At 44.7% G+C, this 19,057-nt stretch overlaps 1 protein-coding gene across 1 annotated transcript in view; it reads left to right on the forward strand.

The window, feature by feature from the left end:
- SPINK4 (serine peptidase inhibitor Kazal type 4) overlaps positions 1 to 19,057 on the forward strand; it is a 56,479-nt gene that overhangs the window by 30,339 nt on the left and 7,083 nt on the right. Inside the window, exon 3 of the mRNA XM_033918321.1 lies at positions 13,645 to 13,754. Coding sequence (XP_033774212.1) covers positions 13,645 to 13,754 — 110 coding nt within the window. The remainder of the gene's footprint in view (positions 1 to 13,644; positions 13,755 to 19,057) is intronic.

Consider the following 19,057-nt stretch of genomic DNA (forward strand, 5'->3'; position numbering starts at 1 on the left):
CTGTCCCCTGGTCCCAACTGGCCAGCATAGATTTTCCAAGGACCATAAACAATAGCCCAAACCTCAAAAAACATAAATAATATAATAAAACCCAATTCCATATTAATTATACATATTATATGCACATAAGCAAATCCATAAATCTATAAATAACTCTATAAATAAACAACAAGCAAATAAATAAATATAATTACAGTTAATTATGCAATAGTTAAATAAATAGATCAATTAATAATTGATCAACTATGGAACAACTAAATAAATAATTAAATATATAAATAAATATATCGATGAGTGTATAAATAAATAAATAAATGACTATATAATTAAATTAAATAAAATAAATAAATAGATAAATAGGTTGATAAATAATTGGGTAAATAAGTGAAGAAACTGTTAAATATATGAATAAGTATGAAGATAAATATGAATGAGTAAATAAATGGCTATATAATTTAGATGAAAATAAAGAAATAAATGGCTATATAATTGGATAAGGATAAATAAATAGGTAGTTAAATAATTGGACAAATAACTAAATAAATAAACAGGCAAATAATAAACCAGCCCCATAATTTTACAATTCAAATTAGCAACAACTACCAGTTATATAATACCACATGTATTGCAACAACTCAAATAATGTATGATGCATATAGAAAACAAAACAAAAAATAATCAGAGAAAGATTATTGACATAAGGTTTTTACCCTACAGAAATCCTTGGCTAGCCCAACAGGAGATTGTTTTATCAGATGTTAAATATGGAATGTGAATTGAAATGCACTACACAGAGGCTAGTACTGTTAAAAGACTCATTATGTTCATCTAACATTATCAATCATATTACAACATCCTTAGAGGTCCACTACACCAGCCTTGAGAAGAAGAGGAACCAGCAATATCAAAAGAAAAATCAACTACTAACAACTAAAGAGACACCAAAGAAACATTTTCCGATAACCAGACAGTTTTGTCCCATGAAGAAGTGATTTCTGTTCATTCCTCTACTCCTATGAGTCATACATCTCCTGTTGCATCTGCTGTACATTTAAATATTTTCTTCAAGTGGCATCACTTTCTTCCTTTCTTCCTTCTTGTATCTAGCACTGCACTCCAGAAACTTCACTTGTAAGCTGAAGTTTGTGATGCATAAAAAGTCCCCTGAACATCCAAAGCCTATATTCCAAGTGCGCCTTCTATGACAGAGGCTTGTGTGCCATAAGCAGATGCCAATACAAAGACAATCTGGGTGTCATAAGCACTTGCCATGATAATTGAAGCTTGCACTCCAAAAGTAGATATCAGAACAGCAGAGACTTGCAGTTGTCTAAATTCCATAAGCAGCAGCCAAGTCAGCAGCCTGTGTTCCATATGCAACTGCCTGCATGCCATAAGCAGCTGCTAATGGAGCAGAGTCCTGGGATCTGTACTATCTTAATGGAAAAGCTTTGGATCTATAGATGGCTGCCATCGTAGCAGTAGATCATAGAGTATCATAGAGTATCATAGTATCATAGGTATCATAGAGTAGCTATTTTTGGTGGGTAATCGACATATTAGGCTCCAGTTTCTTCCATAATAGATGTGAGACATTGGTCTTTGTCTGCCATAAAGAACATAGCTGTTTAAATCAAGAAGTCAATTCCGCTGATCATAGGAAGAGGCCATAGCATATAGAAATTGATAATCAGTGTTTCAAAATGCTTGTGAGAGAGTATATATCCACCAGTGCTTCGAGAGTAGTCTGATTATGGCTACCCCTTAATCGCCCTCACGTATGTTGTTAGTCATCTAGACCCTCAGAAATGCCACCAAGATACTCAAGTAAATTTCATAGTATCTGGCTTTATACATTTTGATCTTCACCGGGTTTCTCAATTCGATTTATCATGTTGTAAGTTGAATGTGATGAATATCTTTAAATTCATAAATACTTAGTGAACATTTAATAAATAGTTTGTAATTAATACTTAGCTTGGGTGGTTAAATTCTAAGGGATAAATACGCCAACATGTTTCACACTGGGGGGTTTCTTAAGGGCTACAATCCCTAGAACAATAAAACCCACGTTATTAATAAAACTAATTTAGCGTTATAAATCACTGAATCCAAAACATTTGGATTTATATCAATAACATTCCAAGAGGTTCTCACCTTGTGTGAAACTAGTCACCCGCAACACGACCAGCAAATTCCTGTTACCAAGATGGCCGCGGCGTGCTCCTCTTCATACTAAATACCTCCCGGTCAGCTGTCAGTGACGTCACAAGGGCGGTACCAACCACTGACTGGGGGGGGGGGGGGGGCGTTTCAGCCAACTGTTCAATTTTGGAATTATAATTCAATATTCAAACACTCCCCATCATTACTAGATTCATTTCTTAATGGATGCAGATGGGATACCCTCCCAAGGAAAACTCATATAAGGGACAACCATTCTAGTTTTAAATTAAGCCTGAAAGGACTGACTGTATTGAGTGGGTAGATCCACCTCTGTTCTAAGAAGTTTAATTTTTCCTCCATGTTGCCCTCCGCCCCCTGAGTTGTCAATTCATCAATGACTCTCCATTTGATCTGGTCCACTGAATGTTTCTTCGAGATCCAATGTTGGACAAGGGGGGCTGAAAGGGCTCCGGTGGTAATACGAGATTTGTGCTCATTCAATCGTAGCTGAACCAGTCGCTTTGTACGGCTTACGTATACGAGGGGGCAGGGACACATTATAATGTAAATCACCCAATCCGTCTTGCAGTTTGTGTTATCCCGAGCATGGACCCCAGTTATAATTTGTTTTAAATGCCAGTCATCAGGGACGTGGCAGAGGAAATTAGGCCAGTAGAAGACCCGAAGTAGCGTGTTTAGTGTGCCTGGGACGCTGCTGGAGCTGCCAGGTTTGTCAGCCGTCTAGCGGTGGGAAGGTCGGCTGGGAGGGTCAACGGGGGTTTCTGTTGTGCCGGGTAGGGTCGGCGGGTGGGGGGGAGTCGCGGCGTGTTAGTGGTGTACCTAAGGTCGGGGGAAGGGGGGGAGTCGCGGCGTGTTAGTGGTGTGCCTAGGGTCGGCAGGGGTGGTTAAAAACATGCTGCTCAGGGGGATGGGAGGCAGGCAGGCAGACTGGCATTGGGGGTGGGGTGGGGGGTTTCAGTGGAAGGGGGATGGGAGGCAGGCAGGCTGGCATCGGAGGGGGTGGGGGGGTCAATGGAAGGCAGGCAGGCAGGATTTCATGGGGGTGGTTTCCATGGAAACAAGCTGCTCGGGGATGGGAGGCAGGCAGGCAGGCATGGAGGGGGTTTCAATGGAAGGGTGATGGGAAGCAGGCAGGGAGGCTGGCATCGGAGGGGGGTGGGGAGGTTTCATGGAAACATGCTGCTGGCAGGCAGGCAAACTGGCATCGGGGGGGTTTCAATGGAAGGGGGATGCAGGCAACGGAGGGGGTGGGGGGGTTTCAATGGAAGGCAGCAGGCAGGCTGGCATCGGGGGGGGGGTGGGGTGGTTTCCATGGAAACATGCTGCTCAGGGGGATGGGAAGCAGGCAGACAGGCTGCCATCGGGGGGTGGGGTGGTTTCCATGGAAACATACTGCTCAGGCAGGCTGGCATCGGGGGGGTTTCAATGGAAGGGGGATGGGAGGCAGGCAGACAGGCTGGCATCGGAGTGGGGGTGAGGGGAGGAAGGAGGCACTGGGGGGACTAAGGACATAGAAAGGGGCACTGGGGGCACTATGGACATAAGAAGGGGCACTAAGGACATAGGAAGGAGGCACTGAGGGCACTAAGGACACAGAGAGATTCACAGACAGAAAAAATGACACAGGCAGCGTGCAAGGAGAGAGAGACAAAGAAAAAAAATACCCAGACAGACAGACATCTACTCTAGCACCCGTTAATGTAACGGGCTTAAAGACTAGTAAATATATATATATATATATATATATACTAGTGTACGGGCTTAAAGACTAGTATATATATATATATATATATATATATATATATATATATATATATATATATTGTGACAGGGAAGCTCCTGTCACAGTGAAAACTACTGCTAAAACTCCCCAGAATGCAGCACAGGGCTCTGTAAAACCCGGCATGGAGCCAGGACAGCTGGCTCAGCCAAAAGAATACAAGCCAAGGCAGGTCCCAGCACAGTTGAAGAGCCAATTAGGGAAGGCTCTGAGAACCACTAATTTCCCCTATCACTCCTTTCCAGAGGTCAGGGAGAAACCTGAGACCAATTTAGAGAGGGGTGGAGTCAGACCCGGGAGTTTGCCTTATAGCAGGGGTGTCGAACTCAATCAGAGAAGGGGCCAAAATCTAAAATCCAGCCTAAATCGCGGGCCGAATGGTTTACTGAACAGTCATAAACTGACAATGTTAACCAGAAATGTGAATTTAAAATGAGTGGAACAATCTTTTCCTTAACAGTGCTGTTAACCAACTCACATGCTATCAAGCAAAACAGAAATATTGGTATCAAGCAAAACAGTAATATTGGAATGTACCTAAAATGCTCATTGTTTTGTTTTCTGGCTAGATGTCTGACACCGTTTTCCCCGGATCAATGAGTCAATGTTCGGTTTTATTTCTTGGGCTGTAGCAACCCGCAAAACAGCATGGAGGTTGTCATCGGTAATGCGTGATCTGTGCTTGTTTTTGTTCAGATTCATTATTGAAAACATCTGTTCACAAAGATAGGTGCTCCTGAACATGGATAGAATACGGGCAGCATGAAGTCGGAGCTCTGGCATTGAGTCAGGGGGCAGTAGAGGATAGAAGTCCTCAATTTCAACATCCTGAAACTTTGATTTCAGGCCAATGTCAGACTGAAGCTCGATTATCTCATTTTCCCATTTGTCATTAAATTGTCTGCCTTCACCGTCAACTTTTCTTTTCCTGGACATTTTGGGATCAATATTGGCAGTAAAAGATGTAGTTTATTGGAAATCTGCGTTAGAAGGAAAAAGTTGAAAACTGCACAGGGATAGCTTGATTTGGCAGATGGAGTGAAGAAAAAAAAGTCAGTCAATAAATGCCTGGCTAGGTACAGATAGCAGATTCTGTTGCGATTTTTATGCCTGCACTTTATGCCAGGAACTGGCAGCTTCTGCTGTGTATTTTTTATGCCCGCACACTCACTCTCTCCTCTGCTCTGCCACCCGCACAACCACATCGGATACCGGACTATAGGTCACGCCTCCTGAATCTTGCGTGACTTGTTATCTATGCGCATGCGTAATAGATAGCAAGTACGGCCAGCGAGATCAGAAGCCTCCTATGTCACCGCGCGTCATTGTGATGGAACGCAGCGGCGTGCAGTGATGACAGCGCGGTGAGGGCCACATTGCAAGGCCTGGCGGGCCGGATTTGGCCCGCGGGCCTTGTGTTTGACATGTGTGCCTTATAGGCAAAGTAAGTTGGCAAACTTAGGAAGGAGGAGGGAGAGAGAGAAGGAGGACACAGCTGTCTCTGATGAGAGAAGCCAAATCACTCAAGGAGTTTCCAGGTCACAGAGGGTGCCTAAGACCAAGCATGAGCGTATGGCAGGAAGCCAGCACCTAAGGAAAGGTGGTGCAGCAGTTGGGAGGTACAGTGACTGGCAACTTGAACCCCAGAGAGAAAGGCTGGGAAATTATCCCCAGGGAAAGGCTGCAGGTATTTTGGCAGACTTGCAGAGAGGGGGATGGGAAGCACAGCCTGGGGGAAATGAGGAAATGTTAAGCCAGAGTTCCCATGAGGGTGAATGGGAAATGTGCAGTGTCCTGAGTGATAGTATAAGTGAAGAGTACATGGACCTGGGGGAATACAGTATTTGAAAGTCCTCAGCTACTCTCACGAAGAATGTTCTCCCATTGTTTACTTGTTTCACACGGAAGCCAGAGCAGTGCTGGCAAAGCTAATGAGGTGATAAAAACGTGTTAAGCAGATAAAGAGAGCTGAGAGGGGAAAAGGCTTAACGCAAGCCGTGCTCAGCTAGAAAAGCCAGAAGGTGTTAAGGTCCAGGGAGATCAATAAATCCCAGTGGGGATGCGGGCCAAGGAAGGCATTGAACTGATATGTTATAGTATTTTTTGCTTTTGATAAGGAGGTGCAATCCAGCTCCTCAGTAAAACACCTGAGACTCACCTGGACTGTAATATAATAGTGTGCAGGATGCACCCAAAGGACTGTAACCAACCAAGGTGAATGTTTTCTTTTTGCTTCTGTTTTCTTTTCTTTGTACTTTGGGACACTAATAAACCTGGTACTGTTTTTCAAGGAATCTGGTATCCGGGTCTTCCTTTCACCACCATATAAAAGGCGTACTAAAATTCTTGCTTGTGGTCCGGGCCGGTGTTTCCCACCTACTTGGGGACGGGCCCGGCCACAATATATATATATATATATAAAACTTTATCTTTTTCTGTCATCTTGTCCAAGTTTCTCTTGTCTACTTTCTTATCTGTCTTTGCTAATTCTTTTCAAGTTTCAAGTTTATTAAAAAAAAATTTTAAACCGCTTAATCAGGTTTCTAAGCGGTATACAATTTTCTTTTTCTTTCTTGTTCCATTCCATCATTATGCCTGTCTCTAAAATATTGATTTTTCTTTCAGTTCTTTCCTCTCTTTTCTCTGCCTATCTCCACTCAAATGTTACCCTCTCACCCCTCTTTTTAATTTTCAGCTATCAATTTTCCATCTCCTCTCAATCCCTAGGTCTCCATCTCACTCCTTTCCCAGCCTCTTATTTCCTTCCATCTACTCCCCTTTACCACATAATAATAAATAATAATAATAACAGTTTATATACCGCAGGACCGTGAAGTTCTATGCGGTTTACAATGATTAAAAAAGCTACAAATTGAGTAGAACTAACAAAGTTAGAGATTAGTGACTAACAATTGTAGAGATCAGTTGTGGGCGAGATTGTGCAGATCAGCTACCTAAGTAGATATGTTTTTAGGTGTTTCCTAAATTCCCCATAGTTATTAGCATGCATAAGTAATTTTTCCAGATCTTTACCTCATAATGCTGCTTGATAAGAGAAAAGATGTTGATGATGTCTTTTAAATTTACATCCTCTAACTGGTGGAGAGACAAACTTCAGGTGTGAGCTTCTCTTATGTCTATTGGTTGAGAAAGAGAAAAGGTCAGTTATATATTTAGGGGCTAAACTGAATAGTACCTTAAAGCAAAAACATCCAAACTTAAACTTCGCACATGCTTCCATCGGCAACCAGTGCAGGAGTCGGTAGGAAGGGGTTATGTGATCGGACTTCTTCAACTCAAAAATCAGCCTGACCGCCACATTTTGCACCAGTTATAATCTCTGCATATTCTTCTGGGAAATTGCCACATGGGCAATATTACAGTAATCAAGATGGATCAGTATAAGGGATTGTACCAGAATTTTGAATGATGAAACATCAAAATATGCTCTAATGGACCGAAGCTTCCAGAGAGTTAAAAAACCCTTTCTAACCAAAGAGTCTACTTTGTCTTTCATGGTTAGGCCCTGGTCCAGTATTACCCCCCAAACCTTCATTGTAGGTTGAATAGGGTAATTGAGTTTATTGATGCATAGTGATGCTTTAGTGACAAGTGGTTGTGGTAAGGCTACAAAGAATTTTGTTTTTTCTGAATTAAGCTTCAGTCTAAATTCAGTCATCCATTGTTCCATCAAGTTTAGTATTTCTGTTGCCATAGGTGTAGCTTCAGAGAGAGAAGTAACTAAATAATTGTATCCTCCGCTGGGTCAATTGCGCACCTAATGATGACATGTAAACATTGAAAATCAATGGGGATAATGGTGACCCCTGCGGAATGCCAGATGGATTACTCCAGGTATTAGAGAGGTTGTAATTGAAATGTACTTGATAGGTGCAGGACATAAGGAAACCTCAGAACCAGTCTAACACCTCTCCTCTGATGTCAATTGCATCTAAGCATTGTAACAGTTTCTCATGATCCACCAAGTCAAAGGCAGAACTCATGTTAAATTGCATGATCAGGCCATTATGGCCCCTGCTAAATAAGGAGCGTAAATTATCCAAGATGGCCGCAATTACTGTCTCAGCACTAAACAAAGGTCTAAAACCAGATTGAGTTTCATGTAAAAGAGAGAACTGATCAAGGTATTCCATCAATAGGGTATGTACCAGTCCTTCCATGATTTTTACAAAAAATGGAATGGATGTCACTGGTCTATAGTTGGTTATTGTTGCTAAGAATTCTTTACGATTTTTTGGAATTGGGGTTATTATAATGTGACCATTATGAGTAAGTAATTTTCAGTTTTTTAAATGATTGGTCAAATAATTCAACAAAGTTAGTTTAAAGTCTAATGGAGCTGCTTTCATAATATCTGGGGGACAGGAGTCCAGAATGCAGTATGATTTAGTGCACAGTTCTTCAACCGCCAGTCCGCAGACCGGTGCCGGTCCGCAGGAAATTTTTGTCGGTCCGCGCAGGGCCGGCAAGATTGACTCACTTCAACTTCCTGCCGGTCTGCGCAGGGCCGGCAAGATCAACATCTGAAGTCTGCGCTGGGCCGGAGAGATCTTGGGGAGCTTCCGACAGTGGCTTTCTCCCCTCTCTGCAGCTCTCCTTTACTTCCCAGCGCAGCGATTCACGAAGGCAGCCTTGGGGCTTTTGCTGAGTCGCGGCTGACTCTGATGATGCAACTTCCTCTTTCCTCAGAGGCAGCGTGACCCAACAAAGGACCTGAGGCTGCCTTCCTGAATCGCTGCGCTGGGAAGTAAGAAGAGCTGCTGGGAAAAATAAGCATAGAGGGACAACGATGGTAGATCTGGTGGAGAGATAAAAATAAAGAGAGCAGTAAAGCTGGAATGAATCATGTAAAAAGGAGAGAGGGAGCGCAGGTTGGATGGAAAGGGGAGAGGGGCATAGAAAGAAGACAGATACCAAATGGAAGGGGGAGAGGACAGACAGTGGATGGAAGGGGCAGATGCTGGATTGAAGAGACAGAGAGGGCAGACGCTGGAAGGAAGAGAGTGAAAAGAAGATTGAAAGCAGAAACCAGAGATGACAAAAGGTAGAAAAAAATAATTTTATTTCTATTTTGTGACTAGAATATATCAGATTTGAAATATATATCCTGCTAGAGCTGGTGTTAGACATAACTGGGGACTGCAAAACCCAGGCAGTGCTTCTTTAGCTTCCAGCTGGATTAGGGCACTCTCTGACCAGGGGGCAGTTGCCCTAGTTGCACTCCCCTAAAACTATTCCTGTCATGTGTGACTGCAGTATTCTGTTAGCATGATATTTCTGTGTAGCATTCTGTAATAATTTGGCTTGTTCAGTTTTCTTGATAGTAGAGGGGATATATGTGAAGGGGAGGGGAGACAGGGGTTTTGTTGATCCTTGCTCTGAATTATTTGTATTTAAAAAATGACAATTGTACAGAATATTGTTTCTTTTTATACTTTAATAAAATACATTCAATATAAAATCATAACTGAGGCTTGTGTGGATGGGATCAGATGATTTGTGGGGACCGAGCTCGCGGAGATGGGGCAGAAACGGGGTTTTTAAATTTTAGTCCTAGTAGTTTGCCGGTCCACAAAATAATTCCTTTTTTTCTGCCAGGCCACGGATGTAAAAAGGTTAAAGAACACAGATTTAGTGTACTTGTTATATAATTTGATGTAATTATTCCATTCTAAATCTTGGAAGGAATTCCAAATCATATCCGCTGGTATTTCATTTCCTTGTATGTTAGCTATTTAATGTGCATATATGTCATTTATCGAACTGTTATTTCTTAAGTTTATAATTTTTGAATCAAAATGCTGTGCTAGATCATTTGCTGAAGGTAGCTTAATATTTTGCATGGATTGAGTGTGGCGTGTGGTGTCAAATAAATTTGTAACCAAGTTGAATAGGGAATGACAGGAGAACAAATTTTTCCCTGTCCCCGAGGGAGCTCATTTTCCCATCCTGTCCCAGAGACTTCTTTTCCTGTCCCTATCCCATTCATGCAAGTTATATCCTCATCTGCACAAGCCTCAAACACTTTAAAATCATAAGTATTCGAGGCTTGTGCAGTTAAGGCAGAGCTTACAGGAATGGGGCAAGGGCAGGGACAGCAACAAAAATTATAGGGAGACAGGGAAATTGAGTTCCTATGGGGATGGGGAAAAATGTATCCATGTGCCATTCTCTACCATATAAATGTGCTCACTATTCTCCACTCACTCATTTTCATTCCACCACCCTAAACCAAACATTTCTCACTCTCTTTCCTCCTTCCCTTCTTTTCCTTTCCCTGGTTCACTTTTTTTTTTTTTTTCTAGGCTGCTCTCCCATCCAGTTTCTTCCCTCCCCACAACCCATAGGTCCACCATCTCTCCTTTTCCCTTCCCAACTGTCTTCCATATCTCTCTCAGATCCACCATCTCTCCCTCTCTTCTAAACTACCTTCCCAAACCATATTTCTCCCTCCCCCACCCCACTTCTCCTGGATCCATTCTCCACTTTTCTTCCCAACTGCCCTCTCATCCAGTATCTCTATCCCCCTCCCTCCAAACTACCCCTATCCTTCTCTCCCTTTCTTTTTCCACTCTCCTTTGCATTGCCCACCATCTCTCTCTCCCTCTCCTTTATTTCCAGGCCCATCATTTCTGCCCTTTCACCTTTCCACACACTCCAATCTGGCATTTCCTCCCTCTCTTTGAACCCCTTCCCCAGTCTATTTAAAAAACAGCAGCTCCTGGGGGCCCTATGGCCTGGCATGTCATCCCCTTCTCTCTACCCTCATCCTCTTCACCTTTCCTCTCCATTTTCAAAAGGTATTTTGCAGGGAGATCCAAGTTGGTGTTGGTGGCTGTGGTCTTACCTGCTGCTCTTCAGCTTTGTGGTAGCTAGAGGGACCTATTTGAACTTGTCAGTGGTATGGGCAAGCAGAAGGGTAAGGTGCGGGCAGCTCTCCCAGAACCTGCTCCTGCCCTAACACTGAGGGAGACCATGCTGCGAAAATTTAGAGTGTTGGTGGTTTCTCCCTTGCCTGGTTCTTCTGCTCCTACACAATCAGCTTTGGCTGAGAGCAGCAATGAAACAGGGCTTCTCTTAGCCCTGTTCATCATACGGTGCCCCTGCAATCTGAAAGCAAATCCCTGATGGCAGGGCAGCAGGCATCGGGTCCGAGCAGACACTGATATCACCATTGCTAGGGAGCCCGCCCTTAGCAGAATCTTCCCCCCGGGTTGGAGCCACTGTACTATCATGTCAACTGGCTCAATTTTGGAGACAGGTACAGCTCATCGAGGTGAAGAACACTCTGGTGAGATGCAGGTCAAGGATTTACAGAGACTGTCCATTGTAACCCTGGAGGAACTTTGGGATTCCATACAGATACTGAATTCTTCACTCCTTAAACTGTCTGCGAACTTTGTGAATGATACTAAACTTTTAGCTGAAATTGTTGTAGACCAAAATAGAGAGCTGGATTTATGCATAACCAAACCTTGCAGCCTAAAATGAATGAAATGCATGAACTTATGGAGTCTTTTTTTTTTCAGTTCAAAAATTTTTATTTGTTTAATATGAATAAAACAATTCACAAGTACAAATAAACAAATTGTACAACAGAGAAGCATGAGATGGGAGCAATCTCATTATGGAGAAATTCACATACAAGTATCATAGGTATTACTAGCTGTGTATAACAGTATGTGAGAAGGAAAAAGGCTGATCAAATATTAATTAGACAGTTGATTAAAAACCTATTAATACCAAAGGTCAAGTGTGATATGGTATATTGCAATGGGAAAGTGACCATGTGTGTTGGTAGGAGCTTAGTATGTTGTACTTCTCGGCATTGGCCTTTTCGTATTTCGCAGTTAAACATGGCTTGGGCTGCGCGGCAACAACCCCGAAGCCCTTTAAGGGCTCTTTTTACTAAGGTGTACTAGCGTTTTTAGCGCGCGCTAACCATGCACTAAACAAGAAATACTAACGCAAGCTCTATGGAGGCGTTAGCATTTAGCGTGCATGCTAAAACTGCTAGTGCACCTTAGTAAAAGGAGCCCTAAATCTCTATGGGCTTCGGGGCCACTAGCGCAGCTTTGTAAAACAGGCCATAGTGTATTCCACCACTTATGGAGTCTTTGATAAAGAACAGATTTTTTTGTGCACAAGAGGATAGAGTACTTAGAAGTTAAAAATGCAAGTTGTTCCTCCCTTGTAACTGATATTCTAAGTCCCCCTTGATACTGGGGATAAATTTGTTGAGGAAGTATTTTAAGGAAATACTTAAGATTATACGAGTAGCTGAGGCTATTCCAGCTATTGTAAAAATTCAATATATTTCTGAATTAAATCTCACAGACTTCTTGGAATCATCATTGGATATTATAACACAATTGACATTGGTTGTGACTTTTGCTCTTGAACTGAACTACAATAACATTCTGAATTTATATTTCGGACATCTTTTTTTTTTTTAAATTCTTTATTGATTTTTTAAACAAAAACAGTGTCATACAAAAGATATTCCACATATTCCACTATTATCTATACAGGTAACATAAATATCATTCAATAATTTCATTTTCCTGCATATCATAATATCATAATATATCCTAATATACAATACAAATAAAGAATAAAGTTACCCAAATATCACTATCAATATTTATTCCCCTCCCTCCAACCCCCTACCCCCCTGGATGTGTAAAGATAAATTTGTAAAACCATAATAATGTATTTTCATCATATCTCTTCTTTTCTTTGGTTTATTTATTTCTGACATCTTGATAAACAGTTTAGGGGGCAAAGATTCATATTTTTACTGATCTTTCTAGAGATACTCAGAAGAGGCACTAGGCATTCTTGGTTTTGAGATCAAGAGTGCTTCAGTTAGGTGCACATTTGACCTTAAATATCCTTGTGTATGTGTGCTGTTATATTTGGATAAATTATATTCATTATTTGACCTTAAGCAACTATTGGATTTTATTTTTCTGAGAAAGGAAATGAAAGTACTTGTCTAGAACCTAGAGAATTGAATTCTTCACTGATGTTAGGACAGGCTTTACCAGTAATAAGAAGCTGGGTATTTTTTCCCCCAATTTTCCTATTTGGTTCCTCCTTAGATTTTCCTACATTATGGACAGTATTTAATTTTATTATTATAATGCATTGTTGATATATTTCTTCTCTCTCTTTATTGAAAGTGTAATAAATACTACTACTTATCATTTCTATAGCGCTAAAGATATCTTGCTGGCAGCAACTGATATGCTGCTGGTGGCTATACCTCTATTGCGGTCTACTTCTCTCTGATGCATCTTCCTGTTTTCTGGGCAGACTGCGACAGAGGAATAGCAGCAGGAAGGCCTACGGCAGTGTATTAGAGTTGCTACTGCCAGCAATCTCCTGTACAGCAAAATACATTTTTAAAAGTGGAGTGGGAAGATGAGGGGGACAGAGGTGATGACATGCTGGGCCATAGGGCTCCTGGGAGCATTGGGCACTTTGTGGCTGCACCTCTCACCCCTGCCTTAGACTGGCTCTGCATATAATGAAATCTAACATATAATTAATATAAACATATAAAAATGACAATGTACTATGAAAGAAACTATGATTTTCAATTATCAAAATAACAACATACTATTTGATAAGTTGATTTTATTTGTTTGCAGCCTGACTGTGGCGATATAATTATTGAAGCCTGTCCAATGAACTACGACCCACTGTGTGGCACTGATGGAGAAACCTATGCCAATGAGTGTTTGCTCTGTGTTCAGAGAATGTAAGATAATTTCCAACAAATTTCTGATGTACACACTAGAAAGCAAGATAGGTTTAACTCTACTTCTGTAATGAAAGTAATCAATCACATTACAAACAGCAATGGTGATAAAAACCAGTCCTTAAACACCCATTTGACCATTGGATTTTCAGGAATGTATGTGAGAGCCAGATACATGATATAGTTCTTAAATTTGGAAAAAAAACTCACAAATAGCCTGAAAAGCCAAACAGGTAGAGGGGCATAAACAAAAGTATGCCTAAATCTGAGGTTAGACGTTTTGTGCAAGACGTCCACAAACCCAGTAGGAAAAATGTCCATTTTCAAAGCTGCCAAATGTATATCTTTTAAGTTTGAAAATGAACTAGGTATAAGTTTTGGTCCTTAGGATGTCTACCTTTTTTGCCCCTTTTCAAAAATAAAAACGTCCATGTGAAAAACATACAAAAGCAAGTTTTGTAGGCATACCAACCAACTCCTTGTCTGATCGCGGCAGAAGGAATCCTCAATAGCTGAGCGGATTCGGGGATTCCTGGCGGCTCAACTGATGGGGACTCTCCCTACCAGGTTAGCTGAGCCATGGAGCCCTATACCCCTCCCCCTGACATCCCCCAGATATTCTTGTGCCTCCCTTCCACATCTCCAGACACCCCCCTCCTATATCTTTGGAGGAGAAAACAGCAGGAAGGAACAGTGGTGTACCAAGGGGGGGGCAGTCCACCCCGGGTGCAAGCCCTGAGGGGTGCTCCCGGCCTTGGCGTCTAGTCCCCCCCCCCCCCGACGTCCGGATTTTCCCCCCGCACCTTTTGCGGTGGAGAAGCAGCCTGTAGTGGAATCGCGATGCCAGATGTCAGAGGAGGGATGGGACCGCGGCGGAGGAAGCAGCTCCGAAGCAGCGCAGGGATCGCTGGCATCGCGATCCTGCTGCAGGATGCTTCTCTACTGTAGGTGGTGCGGGGAGGCCAGGGGGGCGAGCGGTCCTTCGGGGTGGGTCGAGGCATCAGGCCTTCAGGGTGGGGCGGGCAGGCAGGCATGCCTTCAAAGGGGGGGCGACAGGCAGGCAGGCAGGCAGGCCAGGGGAACAGGCAGGCAGGCCTTCAAGGGGGGGGGGACAGGCAGGCAGGCCTTCAAGGGGAGGACAGGCAGGCAGGCCTTCAAGGGGGGGGACAGGCCTTCAAGGGGGGGACAGGCAGGCAGGCCTTCAAGGGGGGGCAGGTCTTCGGGGTGGGTGCAGGCCTTTAAGGGGGGGACAGGTCTTCAAGGGGGGATAGGCCTTCAAGGGGGGACAGGTAGGCAGGCTTTCAAGGGAGGGACAGGCCTTCAAGATGGGGGACAGGCCTTCTAGGGGGACAGACAGGCAGGCCTTCAAGGGGGGACAGGCTTTCAAGGGGGATCAGGCGGGGGATAGGCAGGCAGGCCTTCAAGGGGGGGGACAGGCAGGCCAGGGGGACAGGCAGGCAGGCCTTCAAGGGGGGGATAGGCCATCAAGAGGGGGGACAGGCAGACAGGCCTTCAAGGGGGGGATAGGCAGGCAGGCTTTCAAGGGAGGGACAGGCCTTCAGGGAGGGGGGCCCTGGTGTAGAAGTACACGGAGGGAATGGGGGGGTTCAAAGAGATGCGCATATGCCGGACTTTGGGTGGGAAGAAATAATGGGTCTGAAAATAGAGAAGAGGGAGAGAGATGATGGACCATGATTTTTAGGGAGGGAAGGAACAGAAAGGGAGAGAAGTTGGACACAAGGGATGGTGTGGGGGGGAGGATAGAGATACTGGATAGGAGGGTAGTTGGGAAAAGAAAGGAAGAGATGGTGGACCCTGGGGTGGTGGGGAAGGAGGGAGAGATGCTGGATGAAAGGGTAGTTAAGAAAAGATGGATCTGTGGAGGGAGACGAAAAAGGAAAGATGCCAGACCCCCTGGGGAGGGAAGGGAAATGGGGAGGACAGAGATGGCAGATGGATGATTAGCATGCAGAAAGAAGGAAGAAGGAGACCCTGGCAAGCAAGTTATCAGAAGACAACCAGAGCCTTGGACCAACAAATTTTGAAAAATAACCAGACAACAAAAGGTAGAAAAACTAATTTTATTTTCTGTTTTGTGATTACAATATGTCAGATTTGTATCCTGCCAGAGCTGGTGTTAGACCGCAAACGTGAGCTAGGATTTTATTTACACCACAGCGCCAGTGTGGTTAAGAGAAGCCAAAGGGGGGTGAAAAAGCTATAAAATAAACCCACCAGGATGTTTGAAAAAAAACAAAACAAAACACCCAATTGGGCAGGAAAGTTGAATCAAAAAACCAATTCAATAGGTTGAATCGAATCAAATTTTTTTTTTTCTTGTTTGCGCTACTTTCTTAGACTTTAGGACCTGGGATTGGGGAGAGATGGCATCCTCAGTACTTTATAATGCAAGTGAAAAAAGGATTTGGTCAGACTTTTGAAGGGTCTGCAGAAGAAAAATATTGTATAGGCCGGGGACATGAGACAGCAGGAAACGGGAACTTTTCTTCCTTCTATTTTTGTGAATGGCAAGGCTGAGGATGTCAGAGAGTTCAGTTAAAATATGTGCTTTATAAGAAAATATAATAATATGTTTTATAAAGTTTATAGCATTGCTGGCCTACCCGGTGAGGTGTTCCTAATGGTGGTGGTGGTGGTGGTGGCAGCGTGTCAATGTGTTGAGAGGAAGAGGTGGTCTGGGAAATTCTGCTGAGCAAACTCCGGGCCCATTTCCACCCCCCTGTTAGTCCACTCCACTCAACTGGTTCACACACTGAGTGGGTCTTTGGGTGTTGTGCCTGGGTAGTTGTTTTGGGATCTCATCCAGTGGTTTGTCAGTATCTCCTTGTGGTCCAAGGAAGGAAACTTTGTTAACCTTAGCATTGACCTTCAGAATATATTTGTAACAGCGCTGCTTGTGTGACATTAGGCTATGTAGTGATCGAAAGAAAAAAACAGACCTTTGCACATTTTTGCACTATATGGTGGGTATATGAGGAGATTCACATTTCCTGCACAGCTAAGTCCTTGTGAAGTTACCTTGTTCTTTCTGTATTTGACATCTAGCAAGGTCTCTGTTTGGAAGGAAAGATCTAAGCTTAAAAATGAAGTGGCCAGAAGTTATGGTAAAAGCAGATAGCATTGCTGATTTTAAAAAAGGTTTGGACAAATTCCTGGAGGAAAAGTCCATAGTCTGTTATTAAGACACTAGTCTTTAAGCCCGTTACATTAACGGGTGCTAGAATATATGTCTGTCTGTCTTTCTTTCTTTCTGTCTCTCTCTCTCTCCCGCTGTCTCTCTCTCTCTCCCGCTGTCTCTCTGTCTCTCTCTCTCTCTCCTTGGCTCCCTTTTTCTGTCTGTCTTTCTGTCCCTCTCCCTGCCCCTGTGTCTTTCTTCCTTTCTGTCTGTCTCCCTCCCTCCTGCTGTCTGTCAGTCATTCTTTGCCTCCATTTCCCTGTGCAGCAGCATTTCCATCCCACTTCCCTGTGGAGCAGCAACAGCAACAGTATTTCCCCCCCCCCCCCCCAACTTCCCTGTGCAGCAGCAGCGGTGTTTGGCTTCCCCTCCAGGTCCTCCATGGACCCCCCTTCCCTTATAACGTTCCCCACAGACAGGCAGGCTCAGCTTCTTCCTTGCGGCTCGAGTCCTCTTCTTTGTCGGCCCCCCCTTCCCTCCATGTCTGTCTGTCTGGGTATTTTTTTTATTTGTCTCTCTCTCCTTGCATGCTGCCTGTCTGTCATTTTTTCTGTCTGTGAATGTCCCTGTGCCTCCTTCCTATGTCCTTAGTGCCCCTTCCTATGTCCATAGTGCCCCTTTCTATGTCCTTAGTGCCCCCAGTGCCTCCTTCCCCCCCCTCCGATGCCAGCCTTCCTTCCATTGAAAATCCCCCACCCCCTCCCTTGCCTCCCATCCCCCTTCCATTGAAAGCCCCCTATGCCAGCCTGTCTGCCTCCCATCCCCCTGAGCAGCATATTTTCATGGACCCCCCCCGATGCCATCCTGTGTGCCTGCCTTCCATTGAACCCCCACACCCCCTCCAATGCCAGCCTTCCTGCCTCCCATCCCCCTTCCAGCGAAACCCCCCCATGCCAGTCTGCCTGCCTGCCTCCCATCCCCCTAAGTAGCATGTTTCCATGGAACCCCCCGATGCCATCCTGGCTGTCTGCCTACCATTGAACCCCCCACCCCCCTTCCGATGCCAGCCTGCCTGCCTCCCATTCCCCTTCCAATAAACCCCCCCCACCCCCATGCCTGCCTGCTTGCTTGCCTCCCATCCCCCTGAGCAGCATGTTTTCATGCAACCCCCCCATGCCTTCCATTGAACCCCCTACCCCTCCTCCAATGCCAGCCTGCCTGCCTCCCATTCCCCTTCCACTGAACCTCCCCCCCCTCCGATGCCTGCCTGACTCCCCCCCCGACTCCTCCCCCCCCCCCCCGCCGACCCTACCCGGCACAACTGAAACCCCCGTTGACCCTCCCACCGCTACAGGGCTGACAAACCTGGCAGGAGCAGCAGCGTCCCAGGCACACTAAATGCTGCTTCGGGTTTTCTACTGGCCTAATTTCTTCTGCTGCGTCCCTGATGACGTCATCAGGGACGCGGCAGAAGAAATTAGGCCAGTAGAAGACCCGAAGCAGCGTTTAGTGTGCCTGGGACGCTGCTGCTCCTGCCGGGTTTGTCAGCCTTGTAGCGGTGGGAGGGTCAATGGGAGTTTCAGTTGTGTCGGGTAGGGTCGTCGGGGGGAAGAGGGGGGTGGGTGAGTCACGGCGTTGAAAGACGGTTCAGTTGAAAGACGGCGTTGAAAGACGGTTCAGTTTTTCGGTCTGCCCTGCTCCCTGCTGCTCCTTGCCGTATTGTATTTTGTAGTTGAAAGACGCGGCGTTGGCTCCTCTCATGATCCCCACCTGCGTCGGAAGTCCGACGCAGGCAGGGATCGTGAGAGGAGCCACCGCTGTGTCTTTCAACTACAAAATACAATACGGCAAGGAGCAGCAGGGAGCAAGGCAGACCGAAAAACTGAACCGTAAGCCGCGCATGCGCAGTCCTACCTGCGGGTCGCTACAGCTCACAGAAAATGGATGCACGCGATGGGAGTGCGCATGAGCGGCCTAGCGTTTTATTTTATTAGATGGGGGAAGTGTCTGCTTGCCCTGGATCGGTAGCATGGAATGTTGCTACTCTTTGGGTTTTGACCAGGTACTAGTGACCTGGATTGGTTACCATGAGAATGGGCTACTGGGCATGATGGACCATTGGTCTGACCCAGTTAGGCTATTCTTATGTTATGTTCTCATCTGTAGG

This window comes from Geotrypetes seraphini, chromosome 1 (assembly GCF_902459505.1).
Source record: "Geotrypetes seraphini chromosome 1, aGeoSer1.1, whole genome shotgun sequence".
Taxonomy (NCBI): domain Eukaryota; kingdom Metazoa; phylum Chordata; class Amphibia; order Gymnophiona; family Dermophiidae; genus Geotrypetes; species Geotrypetes seraphini.